Source organism: Trichosurus vulpecula, chromosome 6 (assembly GCF_011100635.1).
Source record: "Trichosurus vulpecula isolate mTriVul1 chromosome 6, mTriVul1.pri, whole genome shotgun sequence".
Classification (NCBI taxonomy): domain Eukaryota; kingdom Metazoa; phylum Chordata; class Mammalia; order Diprotodontia; family Phalangeridae; genus Trichosurus; species Trichosurus vulpecula.
In genome coordinates this window covers 97,109,651-97,130,131 of record NC_050578.1, presented here as the reverse complement: position 1 = coordinate 97,130,131, position 20,481 = coordinate 97,109,651, and the positions used below count along the sequence as shown (strand labels likewise).

Below are 20,481 nucleotides of genomic sequence, written 5' to 3'. Positions count from 1 at the left end.
ATCATGTCTTCCGGTACTCCCACTCTATTTTGTTCATTCACAAATTTCTATTCATGATCTTCTTTTTCTTTTCATATTTCTTCCATTTCCTTGGAATCTCAGGAATATTAATTCAAGTGCTTTGATTTATACAGTTATCTAATTTGCTATGGGGCTAGAGCTTGGGGAGAGTGGATACTTACCATGCCCATCAGATGGTCTCTATAAAATATCCTTGATCACCTTCTCCAAAACTGGGTTTCCTTTTCTCATTCCCCCCAATACTGGGCCTATTAAAGGGATCCTAAATCCAATTCTTCTTTCTTTAATCCCACTCAGAACTTTCTTTAAAAGTAGAAAGAAAAATTCAGCATTGAGTGAGACTCTGCTTTAAGGAGCATCACAGTTGCCACTTCCAGAACCTTTCTGTGCCACTATCTCTTAAGAAACCATCATCTTTTGAAGTTCACAACAACCAGATTTATTACTCTGATCCTGATAACAGTTATCTACTAGATCCCAGCTTGTCTCATATAGCTCAACACCTAGCTTATAGTCTTCTCCTTTAGCCCAACCCCTACTTTCTACTTGTGGACACCAGCATAGAAGTTACTGTTTCTCCAAATACCCTCTCTCCCACTTCTTTAATTTACTTCCTTAATTTCTACCAACAGCACCTTTACTCCACTCCAGCCACACACAAAGATGGTCATACCTTTGCCCTCATCACCCAAAAGTATTTTACCTCTGCAATCCAAAACTGAAATTTCTCTGTTTGACCATCATCACCTATCCTTCCTTCTCTCTTGTGCTTAATACCTCTTAAACCTCTTATTCATCTTTATCCCAAGTTCCACTTGGTGCATCCCTCTACTTTCTTGGTCTATAAACTCTTGCCGTGGTATCACTCTCCTCACTTAGAATTTGTACTTCTTTAGAAATGCTGTTGCACTAGAAGGATCAGAATTTAAGGACCAAGCTGCATTAATTGACTAAATACCTTTGTACATAACAGAGATAGTAGGGTAAAAATTATTATTTCAAAATAAAATTACATTTGATTGGAATTCTTTGCATTTATGGCAAATGTACACATATAGGGGAAATAGCAAATTATAATAAAATTATTTTTAAAAATTAAAAGCATTTAAAAATTTCATCAATTGATTTATTTAACGCCTCGGTCCTTCCAAGTTAATTTGATGTTGCCCATTATCTTTGAAATTATTGCCCCTTTACCCAGTATTCCCTATCCAAACTCTTATCTTGCTTGGATCACCACCAATACCATCTGTTATATCTCCTTCTACTTAAGTGTTACTGGTCAGTGATGGAAGAAATTCACACAACTCTGCAGACTGGGTCCACAATGAAATTATTTTATCTAATCTTAATTAAGGCTTCCCTGCCACATGCCAGTCCTTTGAGACTTCTTTGATTGCATCCTTATCTCATAGCCTGTGCACATCTATGAAACATTCTTTTTCCCTGTTCAAGAAACTACACTAGTCCCTCCCTACTCAGAAGGGGACTTTACCAAGATCATTATGGCCATCAGTCTTCTTTCTCCCAGGAGCTCAATCCTTCAACCATCTCCTTTCAGTGTGAGACTCCCTTCTTACTGCCTCCAAACAGTCTCAGAATTCCTCTGTATTTAAAAGTCTTCATTTGACTTTGACCTCCCCAGGGGGGAAAAAGTTGTTGTCTACACTTGTTGCTTTTATGTCCTCACCTTCCACTCACTTCTCAATCCTTTGTAATCTGACTTCTGAGCCCAGTATTCCACTTAAATTGTTCTCCCCACATTTCTTAGTAATCTCTTGACTGCTACATCTGGTGGCCTTTTTTCCATCCTCATCCTCATGTCTGTGTCTTTTAACACTTTTGACTTCCCTCTCCTCCTGGATGCTCACTTCTCCCTAGATTTTCCTGATACTGTTTTCTCCTGGTTCTCCTTTTTACCTCTCTAAAAATGTCTTCTCTGTCTCTCCTTTGCAGGATCACATGGCTAATAAGTGTCTGAGGTTAGATTTGAACTCAGGTTTTCCTGACTCCAGGCCTGGCACTCTATCCATTGTACCACCTACATGCCCACTATCAGCTTACATGGGTTCAATTATCATCTACATTCAGACAACAGCCAACTCTACATCCCTACCCCTTTTCTATTTCTTGTGCTTCAATCCTACATTACCAACTGCCTCCTAAACATTTTCACTTGAATGTATCCCAGGCATTTCAAACTTAACACGTTCAAAACATAACTCAAAAAATGTAGATCTGACTATGTTACTGCTTACAATGCTTTAATGACTCGCTATTCCCAATAATAGGATAAAATACAAACTCTTTTGCCTACCACTTAAAGTCTTTCACATACCATCTCCAAACTACCTTTCATACTGTCAAACTCCTATAGAAAGCTTTCAGTACTTACTCTACATAACAAACTCTATGATCCATTCAAACCGACCTCTTTATTGTTCCCCATACATGATACCATCTCCCACCTTCATATCTTTTCAAAGTAATAGGTTCCCCATTGCTGAGATGCCTTCCTTTTTCACATTTACCTCATAGAATCCCTCACTGATGTCAGAGCACAGCCCTGGTCCCACCTCCTCCTAGAGGTCATTCTTGATTCCTCAATTGTTAATTCTATTTTCTTTAAATTACTTTGTATTTATACAGTATGTACTTTGTATATACTTATCTGTGTGCATGTTATTTTCCCACCATTTGAACATAAGCTCCTTGAGGGCAGGGCTTTGTTTTAGTCATTGCTTCCAGAGAATTCTAGATAGTACCTGATTGCAGGTACTTACATTTTTTTTAAAAAAAACACCTTGATTTGATGCCTTTGGGGAGTTCAAAATACCTAGAATTTTGAAAGTGATTTGAATGTTGATATTGTATCAGCTGTGATACAAAGGTCTTTATTATATTTCCAACACTTATAAACCTTGTTAAGTTTTCTCAGTGGTCTTTCCTCCTTTACAAAGGAAAAAAAGGCAGAAATCCACCTCTCCTTTTTTGGTTACTACATTTTTACCACCACCTTTTTTGTCCTCTTTTCCCATTCCCACAATACAAGGAAAATTATTATAAGTATTTTGGTTTTTTAATGAATATTGAAAGATTTAGTTATGGAAAGAATGATCAAAGTGAAATATTTTAGTTTGAGCTCTCAGTCATCAGCTACATCCCATTACATGTTCATCAGGTTTTGTTCTAATTTGCTTTTTTTTTTAAGTTCACTTAGTGGAATTCTATCGAGATTCTTTATACAAATTGTAGGATATTCTTAAAACAAAATAGAATATGACTCCCAAGTTATCTTAGGTCTTTTTTCAATTAAAGTATTTAATTTAAGATTATTCAGAGTTGGCAAATCATTTGTATATACAGAATTTTAGAGCTGGAAGAGATGCTTAGAGATCATTTAATTCAACCCCCTTATTTCAGAGGTGAGGAAACTGAGGCTCAAAGAGGTAGGTTGTAAGTGTTAGAGCTAGGATTCCAATCCAGGTCCTCCCAATGCTTGTATTCAAGTTTCCCCATTTTAAGTTTACTGTGGAGAACTAACTCTTCTATCATTGTGGTAAACCAGCTGCTGTTGTTTTTAAAAACAACACTCACTGTAAAAATCTTGTTTAGATTTTTGTCTCCTCACTTACAGTAATTAAAAATGAAATACATTGTTTTGGTTCTGAAATCCAAAGGTGACTTAATTCATCAATTACTTTGTTGTTCTGTTTCAGTTTTACTTGGAAATTGCTTTTAAAGAACTGCTCCCACATGAAAGCTAGAAGTTTACTGTGGGGTACTACTGTACTTTACTTGTAGGTATATTAGAAAGGTTGTCTTCTGAAAATTGTATACTCTTTTTTTTTAATTAAGAGGCAGTTATGACTTGCCCAGGGTCACACAGCTAGTATGTATCTGAGGCTGGATTTGAATTCAGTCCTCTTGACTGGAGGACCTGTGCTCTATCTACTATGGAATTTAGCTGCTCCTTCAGTTGCATACTCTTTCTACTCAAGTTCCCTTAACAAAAGAAGAAAGTATGGGTGTGTGTGTGTGTGTGTGTGTGTGTGTGTGTGTGTGTGTGTGTTCCACACTTTAACAAGGTATCACTACAAGCCCCTCTTTAAGGCTTTGGTATTGTAATAGCTTGGCCTGTTTCCCCTTCTTTGAGGAATGTTGATGTTACAGTAGAAAAAATAACCCTGGCAGGCAGGTCTTGCAGAAGAAAAAGCCCTTGCACTGTAACAGAATCAGCAAAGTGTAACAACAGAGATAAAGGGGACAACTGCAAGTCATCCAGGAAACAGTTAAAGTCATCATGTTTGCCAGGATAGCACATAAAATTATTTTAGTTGATGGACCTATCTATACCACCTGAACCTATTTTAAACCATTACCCCAGGAAACTCAATTCGTTTGTTACCAAATCATTGCTAAAAATAAAAATTTGACATTAGTCTGCCTTCCTGCCCATTGTTAAATATCCCCAACTAAGCAATGCCCTTACTGGAAAATTTCTGACTTAGGGCAACCGCAGAAGCTTAGCATTTTTTCATACACCTCTAGCCTGTGACTCTGTGGGCTTAGCATAAAATGATGACGGAACCTAAAATGGAGCTTTGTATATAGATGACTAACATAGATGTTGAATGAATGCATAAATAAATGAGGAAATGAATGAGTCCATATAATTTGATGAAAGTTAATAATCTTTTAGAACCAAAAAGTCAAACTATATCCAAATTCAGAATATGAATGCACTTATTCCTTTGTAAAACTTAGACTGTTTCTTGCAGCTCTCTCCCTTCCTCCTCCACTTCCTCCAATTTGAGAATATGCTATATCCCTTACTCCCCACGTAGGACCATGTAAGCCCCTTGAGGGCAGGATCTGTTTTGTTTCTGTCTTTTTGTGGGCAGTGACCGACACAGTGCTTTGCACGTAGTAGGTGCATAATTTTAAAAACTGATGATTTGATTGAAAGAACCAGCCTAATTACATTTTATTTATTTTTAAATGTATTTAATATTTTATTCTCTCCAATTACATATAAGAACAATTTTAACATTTTTTTATTTTGAGTTCCAAATTCTTTCCCTCTGTCCCTCCCCTTCCTTTTCATTGAGAAGGCAAACAATTTGATACAGGTTATAGATGTGCAGTCACAGAAAACATTTCCATATTAGTCATAAGATTACATTTTAAAATAATTAACTGTATAGTAGCCCAATTCAATTCAGTCCAGTTTAGCTCTACTACTGTGTGATATTGGACAGGTCACTTAACCCCTTTGTGACCTAGATAATTGAATCTGGTAAAAATTTATTAAGTAGCACCTAGCACCAGGAAGGCCCTGCAGAATAAAAATTGTAAAATAGCATAATCCCTACTCTCAAGGAGTTTACATTCTCCTGTGAACTGAGGGGATTAGACTAAATGATCTGTGTGATCCCTTTTAGCTTTAGCAATCTTTTGGCAGTTATTCATTCTCTGAAATTATCTGATTTCTTGGCCAGATGTCCTTCCTCTTGCCAAAGCCCAGTCTTATCTTCCCACACTCCCTCCTTACCTCTTCTTCATAGGTCCCACTTAGAGGATACAGAAGCCTATAAAGGATTATTGGTGAACTGGAAGAGGATTGGGCTCTTAGAGGTGAAATATAGATGGATTACTGATTGGGCCTGAAGAGATTTTTAACATTAACTAGTCCTTCTTTATGCCCTTATCCTTCCAAGCTTTCAGTCTCAGTGTTAGGATATATGTGCCTGGGGAGACGGGGGGGCGGGGGGGAGGAGGGAAGAGAAAGTGAGCGTGGGGCTTCAGTTAAATGCTACAGGAGATGAGCTGTAACAAGCGTTGGATAAGGAGAGAAGGGTCATAAAAGAGAAATGTTCCAAGTGGGTCCCAATACCAGCATTGGCCATTATCTGTTTATTTTAGCCTTTCAAGGGGATGCTTAAAGTGCTAAAATCTTTCCAGGAAGATAATGCTGCTTTAAAGAGAAGCAGTTGTGGTTACCATCAGATAAGTCTTGTCTGCCTGAGTTCTCTAACCTTCATGATAATTACAATCAGATGATTATTTCAAAGTCTGTGTTTCTGAGAAGGATACACAGGCATCTTGAATCCCTGTGGGTGAATAGATAGGAACGAGGAATCAGGAGATGAGAATGAGTTGATTGATAATTATGAATGAACATTCACCTTCGGAGTGTTAAAGAATCCTTGAGTCTAGAGTTGCAAGGAACCTTAGAGATAATGTAGACCATCCCACCCCTGAGCATGAATCTCTTCTACAACATTCATGATGGTGGTAATCCACCCTTTTAATGAAAAGCTCCAGTGAATGAAGAATTCATTGTCTTCAGGAGTAACCCATTGCACTTTTTCATATTTCTAATTATGAGGAAAATTTCCCCTGTGATCCAATGAAATCAGCCTCACTGAAACATTTTCCTATTGTTCTACATCTTATCCTTTAAAGTAACACTTTTTATTCCCTATTAGGGCTCTTCAAATATGTGAACACTGATGTCTCCTCTAATTCTTCTCTTTTTCTTATTAAACACCCTCAGCTCTTTAATTGATTCTGATGTGGCATGATATCTAAGACCTTTACCATCCTGGTTGTCTTTTTCTGAACGTGCTTTAGTTTATCATTGTCTCTTTTACTGTTTGGCATTACAGGACCATAATAGGATTCCAGTGATGCGCTGACTAGGGATTAAATAAATATTTGAGAAAACATAAAAACCCTTGGAAAAATATTATATAGGAAAAGAATTATCAGTTGACTTTGAAAGGATTATCGAATCAACCACCTCCCCAAGGAACACAAAGGCAGGAAAGTTTAATTTATAAATAAAGAAAAAGCATTTTTAAGCACCAACTGTTCACAGAACACCATATTAAGTATTAGGAATACAGCAAGTCAGTCTCTGCTGTGAAGGAGATCACATTGTAATGGAAGAGATAACCCATATAGAAGGGTTGAGCACAAAAATATGGATAGCATCTTTTTTGGTACCAAAAAACTGGAAAATCATTAGTGGCTTTTGATTTTAGAATGACTGAACAAACTGTGATATATGGACATATAGTACATTAATGTGCTATATGAAAAAATTATGAGCAATTCAGAGAAATATTTAGAATGACTTGTTTACAAAGTGAAATAAGCATAAGTAGAAGAATATGCAAAATAACTATGATACCATAAATGAAAAAAAGACACTAAAATGAAGCTACGTATTTATGGTCCATTGTTAACTACAGAGAAGAGATGAGGCTGTGAGCTTGGAATGTTGCATATACTATCAGGTAAGGCTCCTGTTTTGGTTTGTTGTTGTTACTGTTCCAGCATCTCTCATGGTTATACCCGTCTTTCTACTCGCTTCACAATCACCCTAGTTTGAGTCTTTATCATCTTTGCTTGTAATATTGCACTGACCTCCCAATTAATCTTTTGTGCATCCTTTCCTTGCTAATCTATCCTTTACCTAACTGCAGATTAATATACTTAAGGACATGTGACATCATCACATCCTTGCCTCTCTCAGGAATCCTCGGTGACTCTGTTCATTTGAGGATACAATATAAACTCCTCTGTTGATATTTAATACCCTTTCAAATATTGTACTGGCCTGCCTTTCTAGGTGTATCCCCCCACCTCTCCCCTCCTCTCTTTTCTCCCTCCCTCCCTCCCCCCCCCCCTCTCTCTCTCTCTGTCTCTCTCTCTCTCTGTCTCTCTCTCTCTCTCTGTCTCTCTCTCTCTCTCTCTCTCTCTGTCTCTCTCTCTCTCTCTCTCTCTCCCCTTCTCTCTCCCCCCCCTCCCCCCAAACTGGAATATTTACTTTTGCAAACATATGACATTTCCATTTTCTGCCTGATACATAGTATGTATTTAGTCATTGTTTGTTGGTTCATCGATTAACAGTCCCTATTAGAGGAGGGAGGGGAGAGATTACCCACATCAGTGACATCACATCATAGATTCATTGAAACAAATTAAAATGTATTTTTCCTTATTTCAGCGAAATAAGTCGATGACCAAGGTCATTTACACAGAGATATCTTTTAGTTTCTAGTTTTTGTGTCCTGAGTAATAAGCTGAGTAGTCAAAGCCATGGAAAGATTGATATAAACATCATCTGAATATTTATAATTGGTATGAAAAGTAATTAAAATACAGTTAGCTAATTAAATGAATTTTATTTCATTAAGACTGAAGTGTAGTAGTTCACTAATATCTAGACTCATAGATAATTGAAAAAGAATTCTTGAAATTATCTTGACAAACTACACCAAAATGGGTCCATCATATGGCTGGAGGTCATCACCATATAAAATTGGTTTTGCAAGTTTGCTTGGTCGTGAGTGAGAGTTCATTGAAAATTTAGTCAAGCTGTTTTACCTAGCCCTACCTTACCTAGGTTGGGATAAATTAGGTATAAAGGTCCTACCTCTCTAACCCAGAATCATGGACATCCTGGCATTGAATTTTCTTGAGAAGAGCTTAATTTGCCTTTACTTATCAATTATAGTAATATAACCAAGACTATACTATTCAGCAAGCATGTACTATGCATCTACCATGAAGGGAGCAGAACAAGGAGAACAATTTATACAAAAAATGTTGAATGATAAACAACTTTGAAAGACTTAAGCTTTCTGATCAAAGCAATGACCAACCATGATTCCATGATGAAGCATGCTACCCATCTTCTGATAGAAAAGTGGTAGACTCAGTATACAAAATGAGAACTATATTTTGTTGGATGTGGCCACTGAAAGAATTTATTTTACTTGGCTATGCACATTTGTTACACGCTTTTTGTTTAGAGTTTTTTAATGATTAAAGGAAAGTAATAAAGAGAGGAAATAGACTTTTAATCATTGAAAATAATAACGTATTTTTTAAAAGCATGTACTGTGTACATGGCACAGTGCTAGATGCTAAAAACACAAAAACAACCAAAAAAGGAAAAAAATAGTTGTTGCTCTCAAGAAGGATGTAGTCTATACCAGAGCATTGATAGCTGAATTTTTAGTGGTAGTGATATTATATTTCTTTCCAAAGATACCCATCAGAAATGAATACTCAGGAAAGAGGCAGACTAATTCAGAAAAAAGGCAATAACAACACGTTAGGACTCCAAAAACTTATTACTAAGAGCCATCTTGAACATCTATCACCATGAATTACCGTTTTTGTCAATGGTTGCTGGTATCTTGCAGCTTTCCTCTGGTCAGGAGTACATGGTGAATTGATCTTCAAATGTGTTCAATTAAAGTACACTCTTAATATAATAAAGCTGAATGAAACTGTAACGATCGTCTAGCGCAGTCCTTTCATTTTACAGATCCATAAATGGTACCAAGAAAGGATTTTTGACTAAGCCAGTTTTGATTAACATATCATGTAAATAGAATTTTTCCCTACAGTAATCAATATTCTTTCTTAAGCACTTCAATGGGGGAAAGTGCAGATGTCTATTAAAAGAAGAAACAATAGTTTTTATTTTATTCTAGTTATTTTCCAGAATATTTTCAGATGTATGCAGATCCTGTCTGGAAATTAATTAGCTGAAAGTCAAGACTAGTAATAAATTGAGAGATGCTTTGCTTGTTAAATGTGGTTTTAGCAACTCAGAATAAAGGAAGTAACCATTTTTTTAGCTCAGCCCTTGAGGTTCCCCTTCTTCCTCTTACTCTGTCTCTAGAACACTGTCTCTTTAAGAATTCTAGGACATTTAATAATAGCTAACATTTATATAATACTTACTGTGTGCCAGGCACTGTTCTAAGCACTTCACATTATTATCTACTTTAATCCTCACAACCACCATGAAAGGTAGGTGCAATTATTATCGCCCTTTTACAGATGAGGAAACTGAGGCAAACAGATTAGGTGACTTATCCAGAATCCCATCAGAGTCCTATCAGAATTTTTTAAAAAGAGGTTTATCTTACATCGATTCAAGAATCATGTGTTGATCCGGGAAGGTATTTGGAATATCTTTCCATTAATGCTAGAATTTCTAACCATTCTATTTATAAGGTTACAGTTTATTTGTTTTTATAACAGTAGGAATTTAGACTTTGAACATTTGGCTTTTAAAATGATAATAAAAAAAATATTTGCACAGTGATCCTCTTTGTACTAAATTTTATTGATGCCTTTGGTTTTTTTTTGTCACAGTCATTTCCAAACAAATTCCCTTTCCCCATCCAAAATTTAACTCCTAGTAAGGAAGAAAAACAGTTAAGCAAAGCCATCTGATGTATTGACTGTGTCTGATGATGTATGTCACATTCTGTATCTGTTGCCCCTTACCTTAGTGACAAGAAGAGGGAAGTATGTTTCAGCATATGTCCTCTGTTTCTAAAATTAAACATTAGAATTACTCAGAGTATGTCATCATAGTCCCTGTGTATATTTTCCTCCTGGTTTTGCTTTTATCATTCTACATCAGTTCATATAAGTCTTTCCATGTTTCTCTGTATTCCTCATATCTCTCATTTCTTTCAGCATAACATTGTGTTATATTGAGATCCTGTTTGAACGGCACAGAATGGTTTGTGGATTAAAATGAGCATATTAATTGTCATGCTCAGAAACCCAGTGTTTTCATTGTTACCGTCATCAAGAGATATTTTTTGTATGTATGCTTATATTTTTAGCATTCTTTGTGACTCAATGACCCCCTTAGCATGATATTTGTAATAATGGGGGAAAAAAGAAACATAGATTTGTAGGGAAAATTATACCAAGGCATTTCTTATGTATAACAACCTAATATTTGTAAATTGAGTGAGTTTCTCATTGATCTCTAGTGTTTCAGTTCCATATCAATTTTAGCAACTTCTTTGATAAAAAGGGGTGTTTCAGATGCTTAAAAACTGTCTCTTTTTTTTACAATCAGTATAGCATTTTAAACTCTGCCTTGGTTGTAACTGTATTTTTCCTTTTATTTTTTAAAAATTTTCCCCCAGAAAAGAGGCACAGTTAGATGAAGAAGGACAGTTTCTTGTCAGAATAATATATGATGATTCCAAAACATATGATCTGGTTGCTGCAGCAAGCAAAGTTCTCAGTAAGTACACATCATTTCTTTTTAACTTTTAAACCTACTTGCTCACCTAGGACATTTGGTGAGAAAATGTTCTCTCTATTTCCTTCTTTATGCCCATAAGCTCTTGGTCAGTGGGGAAAATAAGCCTTCAGTTCAATTCAGTTTGACAAAAGTTTACTAAGTGTCTTTTATGTGCCAGACACTGTGCTAAGCACTAGAGGTACAAGATGAAAAAGATATTTTCGCTGTCCTCTAGAAGCTTCAAATCTACCCAGGGGTTATTACATGAAACAAGTGCAATATAGGGAGAGCATGATAAGAACAAAGAAATGACATGGACAAAAGGTAGGTTAGAGTGAAGTTGTATGGGGTCTTAAAAGACAAGCAGATGTGTTTATATTTTATGCTGGAGGTAACAGGAAGCCACTGGAGTTGGTTGAGTAGGAAAGACATGTGGTCATGTTTACACTTCAGAAAAGTTACTTTGCTATTAGTATGTAATATGAACTGGAGTGGTGAGCAAGGAGTCCAATTAGGAAACTTCTGCAACGATCTAAGTGACAAATGTAGCTATGTGAGTGGAGAGACATAAGATACACTTAATTTTGTGAATCTAGAAACTGGAAAATTTTACAAATGATTGAATATGTAGGATGAAGGAAAATGTCGAGATAACAGATGAGAAACTGGAAGGATGTTGGTGCCTTTGACAAAGATGGGAAAGCTTAGAATGATAATGACACTCAACATGTTTAAATGATATCCAGTTTGAAATGTCCCACAGGCAACAGATGATATAGGACTAAAGCTTGGGGAAGAGACTGGGACTGGATATGTAATCTGCATATCTGCATAATCTGGGAGTAATCTGCATATAGATGATAGTTAAACCCTTGGAAGCTAATCAGGTCACCAATACAGTATAGAGACAGAAGAGAAAAAGGTAGAGAACAGAGCCCTGGGGAATACCCACAGTTAGAGGGATTGATGTAAACTATTCAATTTTTACTCACATTCAATAATGAAAGAATTTTTTAAAAAACTAAATCATTTTCTTATATCCTAACTTCATAGAAGGGGATTCATTAGAAAGAGATACTAATACTGAGGGAAAATATACCAAATAGAGTCAGACCAAGAAAAAATAAGAAAGTCTCAGGAGGAAAAGAGAGCTCCCTAGTGGCCCGAAATGAAATCCAGACAAACCTGATTTACAATCAGATTGTACCTTAGAAGAGGGGAAAGGTAGGTCAATAATTTTTTTCCAATTTCACTAGCAAGCCAAATAAATTTGTAGAAAAAAACCAAATGTTCTTAACCTCAGTGATTCCTTTGGTTATTAAGATTACTTCAAAATGAAAGAGACTTAAAAATAGACTCTTTAAGCAAGTCATGTAAAATGGTACGTCCCTCAAATAATCAACAAGCATTCATTCTGATTTTACTCCTTTTAAATGAAATAAATTCATTGTTAAAATAGCTAATAAATTAGCAAAATATAAAATGAGCATTAGAATACTTTTATGGGACAAATGAATTAGAAATGTACTATATGAGTACAAAATCATCTGATATATCTGTATTGTTTTGAAAAAACATTGCAGACTTTCTCTTTTGGTTTTCCTGTGTGACAAACTTGTTCTAAAGTCATCTACAGAAGTATTGAAGACACATTAGTTCATTTTAGTCATAATTATTGATAATAAAAATTTCCCACATCAAGTTCTTAAGTATTCAAACTTTTTTTCCTAAACTTTTATGCAGATCTCAATGCAGGAGAAATCCTCCAGATGTTTGGGAAAATGTTTTTTGTGTTTTGCCAAGAGTCAGGTTACGATACCATCCTGCGTGTTCTGGGCTCCAATGTCAGAGAATTTCTACAGGTAAGAAATACTTGTCTTATTTGTATTAGTTAACTCCTGATTGATGTAAGAACAGACTTTTTGTCCCCTCCCTCTGCTTGATTAGCCAGAAAAGTCAAGGCTCTCTGATTAATAACATCTCTGCAGTTTTGGAAGGCTGAGAAAAAATGGAAGAGGGAGCTATTTCTGGGTGAAGTGGGCTATTTTAAGCACCCTCATTTGTGAGAGAGACCCTCTTCTGAAAATGTGTTAGCTTTGAAAGCGATGTTCTTGTTTACAATTGGTATTTCTGACCTGGCTGCTGCAATGTCTTGCTGGAAAGTGATGTCAGTGTGGGACACCAGCAGAACTGAAGCCCAGCTTAAGAGAATGTAAACCAGTTCCCATCCAGCTGCATTACTGATTTAACAACCACAGTAAGAACCCGAGTGTTTAATCAAAATGGCTGATGTTTACATAGTAACATTTTTCCCCCCCTGCTGAACTTAAAACAGTATTCAATCAAGATGGAAACTGGTTTGCCCTCACCTCCGTGAATTTGCCAGACTACTGGTGTCAGAAAAGCTCTGCTTCTTTGTGAAATAGCTGCTTGCAGAAATGTAAATTGAAATTAAACATGCCGTATTCAAATGGGTTTGTTTGGAAATTTAGTCTCTGGTCATATTTTTGGATTCTGAGTAAATTATTCTGTGTCTTGGTTGTACAATTATGTACTCTATTGTACTGTCCTTAGACTAATGTTATCCCACTTGCCAAGGTGACAGCTTTAATTGTCCTCTAAGTCATCACAGCCCTTACAGTGCTTGAACCTAGAACTCTGACACATATTTCCCTTGTCTACATAATCACAGAGTACCCAGTTGCCTTGTGTTATTTGTTTCAGGATTCCTTGTGGTTGCCTTCATGTAATAAAACAGTGAGAGAGTATGCAGTCATGAAGGGTGTATTTATTTATTTTCAATTGAATTATGCTGTTTTTACCACCCCCCCCCAACCAATAAAACCTTTATTTTAAAAGTTAACCATAAACATTAACAAATAATGATAGCATATTTAAATAGTTTTTTACAGAACACAGTATTAAAGTAAAAAAAACCATCAGAAGGGAAAATGTGGTACTTTTGTCACCAATATTTATTTATCATAAGTAACCACTTAGTTTAATGATTGGTTTTCTTGAGGGGTATATTTATATAAAGTATCAAAGTGTTTGAAGCATGTCCTTTAACAGGAATTCTCAAAGTATTAGGCAAATCACATTTTAAAATTAAATAGAATGACTTTCAGGAATGGAGAGGAATAAGATTTTATAAATAATTTCTTTTCCAGTGAATTATGGTGATATAAACTCTCCCCCACCAACTGTTAGCACTGTAGGGCACCTTATGGGTCATCAAAAATCCAGTCCCTTCATTTACAGATGAGGCCACTGAGGCCCAGAGAGGTGAACAGACCTGCCCAATATCACACAAGTATTAGTAAATCACAGAGCTAAGACTCACACCTACCTCTCCTAATTCCTAACCATATTCCTTTTACTATGCCAGGCATTTTTACTAGATTATGCATCTTTGTTGCTCAATAGTTTTCTGTGCTCTTAATAGCTTCACTACCTAGCAAAGACATTTAAATATGTGCAAATACTGTTTCCTTAGTGATGTGGCATTGTGGAGGGTAAAAAGTGAGTGCATCTGTTATCGTAGTATTAGTATTAGTGTGTCCCGCCACTTAAAATGCTTGTGCGAGCTTAGGCAAGTTTCTGCACAGATGAGTTCCCTCATCTCCTAAATGCTGGGGTTGAACTAGATCTAACTAAGTAACTTTCCATCCTTCATCTGTGCTTTTGAGTGGGCTGATATACTCATGTTAGCAGCCTGTGTTTACTGATTAGGGCAGGCCAGTGGCCATGCAGTACAAGCGTTACTGTAAAGTAATCAGGACGATTCTCATGTGTGGTTTGTAGAACCAGCTTCATTCTGTTAGAGTCATAATGGAATCTCATAAGTGAACACTGGCGTTTTCTTGATATTTTACTATGCTACTGTCACCTTTGAGGACACAGAAAGGATATGTTAGACTGAACATTTAACAGCAGCCACCAATTGCTCAGACCAGGTTTGTCACCAAATTTAATTTCTTTTGCAAGGTATATTTTAAAGATTCTCCACTGAAGTTTAACTGCAGTGGTTCATCATGGCCTACAGGTAGGCCAAGCTTCTGGAGTAGGGAGCCTGGAAAGTCCTACCCAGTTAGAAGAGCTTTGGGTATAGATCCACAAAACTGACTCTGTGACCATACAATTTTTTGGCCACAGCAAAATATGCTGTTGAGATAGTGCAGCATTCTGTGTTGTTATGACAAAATTCATAGATCCTTGAACCGATGAAATACAGGTATCTTAAAGCACAGGTGTTTTTTGAAAGGAATATTTGAAGTGAGAGTCAGTGTGGCAGTGACTAGGGGACTAGCCTTGGAATCAGGAATACCTGGGTTTGAGTTGCACCTCTGAAATATAGCAGCTAGGTGACCCCGGGCATGTTCCTTAACCTCTCAGTGACCCAGGCAAGAATAAGTTGGAGAAAAATTTTGAAGAATTCATTAAGCCGATGAAATCACACATGTGCACACATGCAAACAATTGGCAAGACTTGGCATCCGATAGGATACGACATGCATGGGACAGTGGCACATTTTCAAACCTGCACGACTGGAAGGATCCCGCTACAGAGAGAACTAGGGGAATTAGGAAGAGTAGTGGGTTGGAGGTGGGTGAATACAAGGAGTTCTCTTTGAGCACAATAAAGGTAAGACTAACAATAATATATGAATTGACATTTGAATAGCACTTTGAGGTGCAGGGTTGCTTGACGCTTGGCTTATCTCACAACTATGCTATGAAGTATGAACTGCAGGTATTTTATTTCCATTGTATAGAGGTAGCTAAGAGTCAAAGAGGTCAAATAATTTGTTGAGGATCATCATGCAGCCATTAAGTGTTGGATATAGATATTCGAACCCAAGTCTCTCCAGACTTTGAATCAATGTACTTGAAGACTTGGTTTTTGTAGGTGCTTTTTAGACTCTTAATATCATGCATTTTTTCATATGTATGGTCATATGTATGAAAAAAATAGTGGATTTACAGAAGAAGCTAAACAACCCAATTATGATTTTTGAGCTGTAAAGCTATTTATAAGCTATACAAATTATACAAAGCTAGTTCTTTTCATTTCATGGAACTTTCTGTCCAGTTTCTCAGTTGGGATTTCTTATGTTATGTCCACTGACTTCAGTAATCAAGAGGATGAGATTTGGCCCTTGGAAAAGAGGAACCACAATTTTTGGAGGTTCTGTTTTTGGCTTTTGAATGGCATGGATTTTATCTAGATATTCTCTGTTGTAGAAAAGTCTGTAATTCAACAAGAACTCTTCCATACTTGCCAAATTTCTTCTTAAATTAGAAAAAAATGAGGCAGCCATGTTGTTGCTATGGCAAATTGCTATTTGAACCCTCTGTGGTATTGATGTAAACACCGGAGAGAAAAGTTGAAAGGCTGTTACAGAGAAAAGACAGCTGGTCAGGAAGGTCTAATATGATAGTGAGACTCTCCGGTGTCTCAAGCTGTGTCTCCACCAGACAGATGTTTTCCTCTTGTCCTTTATTAGCCCCATCCCTCTTCTTTTTTTAAAAAATTTCTGTAAATTAGGCAAGGAAGTGAAATGTTTGAATTGGGTAATAGAGTAGGAAACCTGGGAATTGTGTTCTTTATAATCCATAAAAAGACCTTCCACAGACTTCCTCATAGTACTGCAGGCTTTCAGAGCATTCTGGTGAGACTAGTTTGATTCAGGACCCAGGATATTTTAGGCCTTGCTCTTGGAGCCCTCTGATTCCTTCATACAACTCTCCTACTCCCAACTCACCTTAATTGTTTATATGAAAGAACATATAGAGAAGTCACTCTCAGAGTAGTATCTAAGGGACCCTGAATATACTCTGATCCCCTAAATCAGGAAAATATGGCTCCTGTGGTCCCCTACATATCTATGCTCATGGTCATCCCAAGGGAAATTCAGGGCCAGAACAAATCTCATGATAAGCGGCTTCCCGCTTCTTCTCCTTGCAGTGTTCTAAAGTAGTTCAGATAAAATCATATGAACAAGTAACTCTTGCTTTGAAGGGTAAAAGAGTCTCTGAAGGGCAACATATAGTTTGAGAAGGAAGTGTGGGGAAAAGGAGAAGGATTCCTCCCTGGTTTTAGAGGAATCCTCAGGACCTTTTTCTCTGAGACAGTTTCTGGCAACCTTAACATCTTTTTCAGCCAATTTTAATGTGAAAGTGTGATTTGGCCAGGCCTACCAGGAGCTGTCTAGAATTGATGACCTATGTCAGATACAATGCCTAAGTGTTCGTGAGAAGTGCTATTTTGGGAAATATGGTCATTTTCCCAAACAGCTGTAAAAATCTGTCACTTTGGATTACTTATTTTACTTAGAAAAATTCCCTTACTTTTAACTCCTGGACCTCAAAGGAAACTGCTTTCTCATGACACAGAAAGGCTGCCTTCAAACCCTGGAGTACATAAAGGGCAGGAGGAAGCTTAGTCACTGAGAGGGCAGGAAAAGGAAGTAATAAACAACACCAACAGAGATCAGTGGCACATGACACACTTTTTCTCCCCTCTGAACAACTGCCCTATGTTTTTCAAGTCTGAAATAGTGTTGAAGACCTTGATTCATTATCAGGCCTGATGAATGTTGTCTAGGTTGTTCCAGACTTTTTTTTTAATTTGTTTATGTTTTTAAAGGTTGCCTGGGTGAGTGTGAAAACACAATGAAATCATCCCCTTCCCCTACCCCTCACCCTTTGTATTCCTGAAAAGAATAGATTGCCCTTAAAAGTATGCCATGGATCTATGATGACTTTCTTTTCCCTTTAATTAAACTGGCTTTTTTGGAGAGAGTGATTATGATGCCTTAGAAACACTTCCATTGGAACATCCCCCTCCAGGGGAATCCAGTTATAACTCTCTGCCTTAAGATCATGCATTTAGAGTGTTTTAAAAACTAATTTACTGATTCATTAGTGAGAACCCATTTCTTTGATAGCTGTTTTCCCCTGATATTCCATATGTCTCTGGACTTTTGCTCTTGATATTTCGTGAGACTCCCTTTCTTTTTCTTTATCTTTTGAGGCCTTGATGATCTTTTAAAGCCCACAGCATTTTGTTTTGTGACTCGCTAAAACATATCTTTTCATATTGTGTTTTAGAATTATTATTTGTGTCTGTAGCTTCACTCTAGTCATTAGAGTACAGGTAATGTACTTGATTGTAAGGTTATTGAGGCAGAAACCACATTTGTTAGCTATTGTCCCAGCTGGTCGTCCCTTCTCCTCGTGCATTGCTTTCCAGCTACTCTCTCTCTCCCTATTTTATGAATCTAATTAGTTATGTTTTGTCCCCTATTAGAATGTAAGCTTTTTGAGGGCAGAGATTTTTTTAATTGTTCTTTATGTCCCTAGTGTTTTGCTGTAAGTCTGGCATTAATAAATGTAAATAAATAAATGTAAGTCAGTGCTTAATAAAGCTTATTAGCTGACTGATTTATTGAAACTTTTATTTCTCCTCCTGGAACTATCAGTCATGGCACTTCTCACCCAGTGTGTTCCGCTTGATTGTTTGTTGAATAAATGTTGAATCATAGTAGTTAGAGGGAGAGAAGAAAGAATAGTAGCCAAAGCCTCAGCTGTTCATTTGCCCCAGTTCTAATCATGCTCACTAATGCCCAGGCTTCTTTCTTTTGAGGTCTACCACAAAAACAAATAAACACAGGCGAAAAAAAGGGACTCAAACCCAAGCAGATCTGAGATGCCATCTCATATAGGTCTTGCTAAAACTAACTACTTGTTTTCAATTTTTAAAATTTTTTCTAAGAAGTTTAAAGAAAATTTGCTTTTTTTTAAATTAGCAGATATATTTTTTTTTGTTTTTCTTTATCATGATAGTGGTTTTGTTCTTGTATTTTTCACTTGGCAAAGATAAAAAGGAATTAAAACTTCATTCTTGACATGTCTGCAGCTCTGAAGAAAGGATTGTGTGCATTGCGGTGAGAAATGGTGGGAAGAGTTTTGTTTCCACAGGATAGTGATAGCAGATGTAAGTCAGGTGACTGGTTCTAATCAGAGCTGTGATCTAGCTGAAACCAGGCTTCTGATCAGGTGAAAGAATAGAAGCTTGTACGCATGCTTAGCCAGCTGTTTGAGGAGGGCATGGCTAGGCAGTCGGGGGATGCGTCTGGCCAATGAAGAGCCAGGCAGGAGGTTTGAATTGGGAGTCAATAAAAGGACTGGCTTTTGTCTGAGTCCTTGTACTCTCCTGTACTCTGTTCAGGGGATGTACCAATTTATTCAGAACTAATAAATGTAAAATATAATTAAAACCTTCCTGGCTTTCCAGTGAGTATTGTTTATTCCTGGACTAAGTATATTTCTAACAATTGCTTACCATGGAAAAAAATTACCTCAAAGAAAATGCTAATAAAAAATGAGTGAAAGCATTCAGTTTCTTGTATTCAATGTTCCTATCTATCCTGTATGCAAAGCCAAATGGTGAGATTGATACTCTGCCTTCATGGTGGGACTTGTGGGTGTTTCCCTGTAAGTGCTCCAAAATAGGTGCTAAACCTCTATTGGGACCCCAGTGCTGGGTGCATGGTCACAACTGCTGTAGCTATACAGAGACCAGTTAATCAATAAGCGTTTATTAAGCACCGACCAAGGAAGGGGCAGCTAGGTGGCACGGTAGAAAGGATATGGGGCCTAGAATCAGGAATACTCCTCTTCTTGAATGCAAATCTGGCTGCACATGCTTACTAGCTGTGTGACTTTAGGCAAGTTACTTACCCCTGTTTGCCTGAGTTCTTCATCTGGAAAATGAGCTGAAGAAGGAAGTGGCAAACCACTCTAATATCTTTGCCAAGAAAACCCCAAATGGTGTCACAAAGAGTCAGACATGACTCGGATGAATGAATTACAAGCACCTTCTAATGCCAGACACTGTGCTAAGAACTGAGAATAGTACATAGAAAAGAAACAGTCCTTACCTTCAAGGAGCTTACATTCTATTAGGTGAGACAACATGTATGTATATGTACATGTATACATATCTAAGAATATACAAAATGCAATAAAGGGCAGGGCTATGTTGTTTTTCATTTTTCATTCCCAGTGACTAGTCGAGTGTCCTCCATATAATCAATATTTAATTATGCTTGTCAAATTGAATTGTTGAATTAAAATGAGACAGCTCACTGTCTCTCTTTTTCAGTCTCTCTTCCTCAAGAATTTTAAAATAAGGACTTACCCATTTATGGGTGATGCCTTAAATCTGTCTATCTAGATGTCTGGTATCAGGAAGAATGCTCCTTCCCGTTTTCCTTTTGAGTCTGGGCTCATATGTAAGCTTATTTTTAGTTTACATATTTAAATAGAGAAACTGTTTTTCTCTGGAAAGATCCTGAAGGGATAGAAAAACCTGA

The 20,481-nt window shown here is 36.9% G+C and overlaps 1 protein-coding gene across 1 annotated transcript in view; it reads left to right on the top strand.

The window, feature by feature from the left end:
* The window catches only part of GUCY1B1 (guanylate cyclase 1 soluble subunit beta 1), a 70,873-nt gene that overhangs the window by 20,018 nt on the left and 30,374 nt on the right, over window positions 1-20,481 (top strand). The window contains exons 3-4 of the mRNA XM_036764893.1: window positions 11,001-11,101; window positions 12,845-12,963. Of these exons, the coding sequence (XP_036620788.1) occupies window positions 11,001-11,101; window positions 12,845-12,963 (220 nt within the window). The remainder of the gene's footprint in view (window positions 1-11,000; window positions 11,102-12,844; window positions 12,964-20,481) is intronic.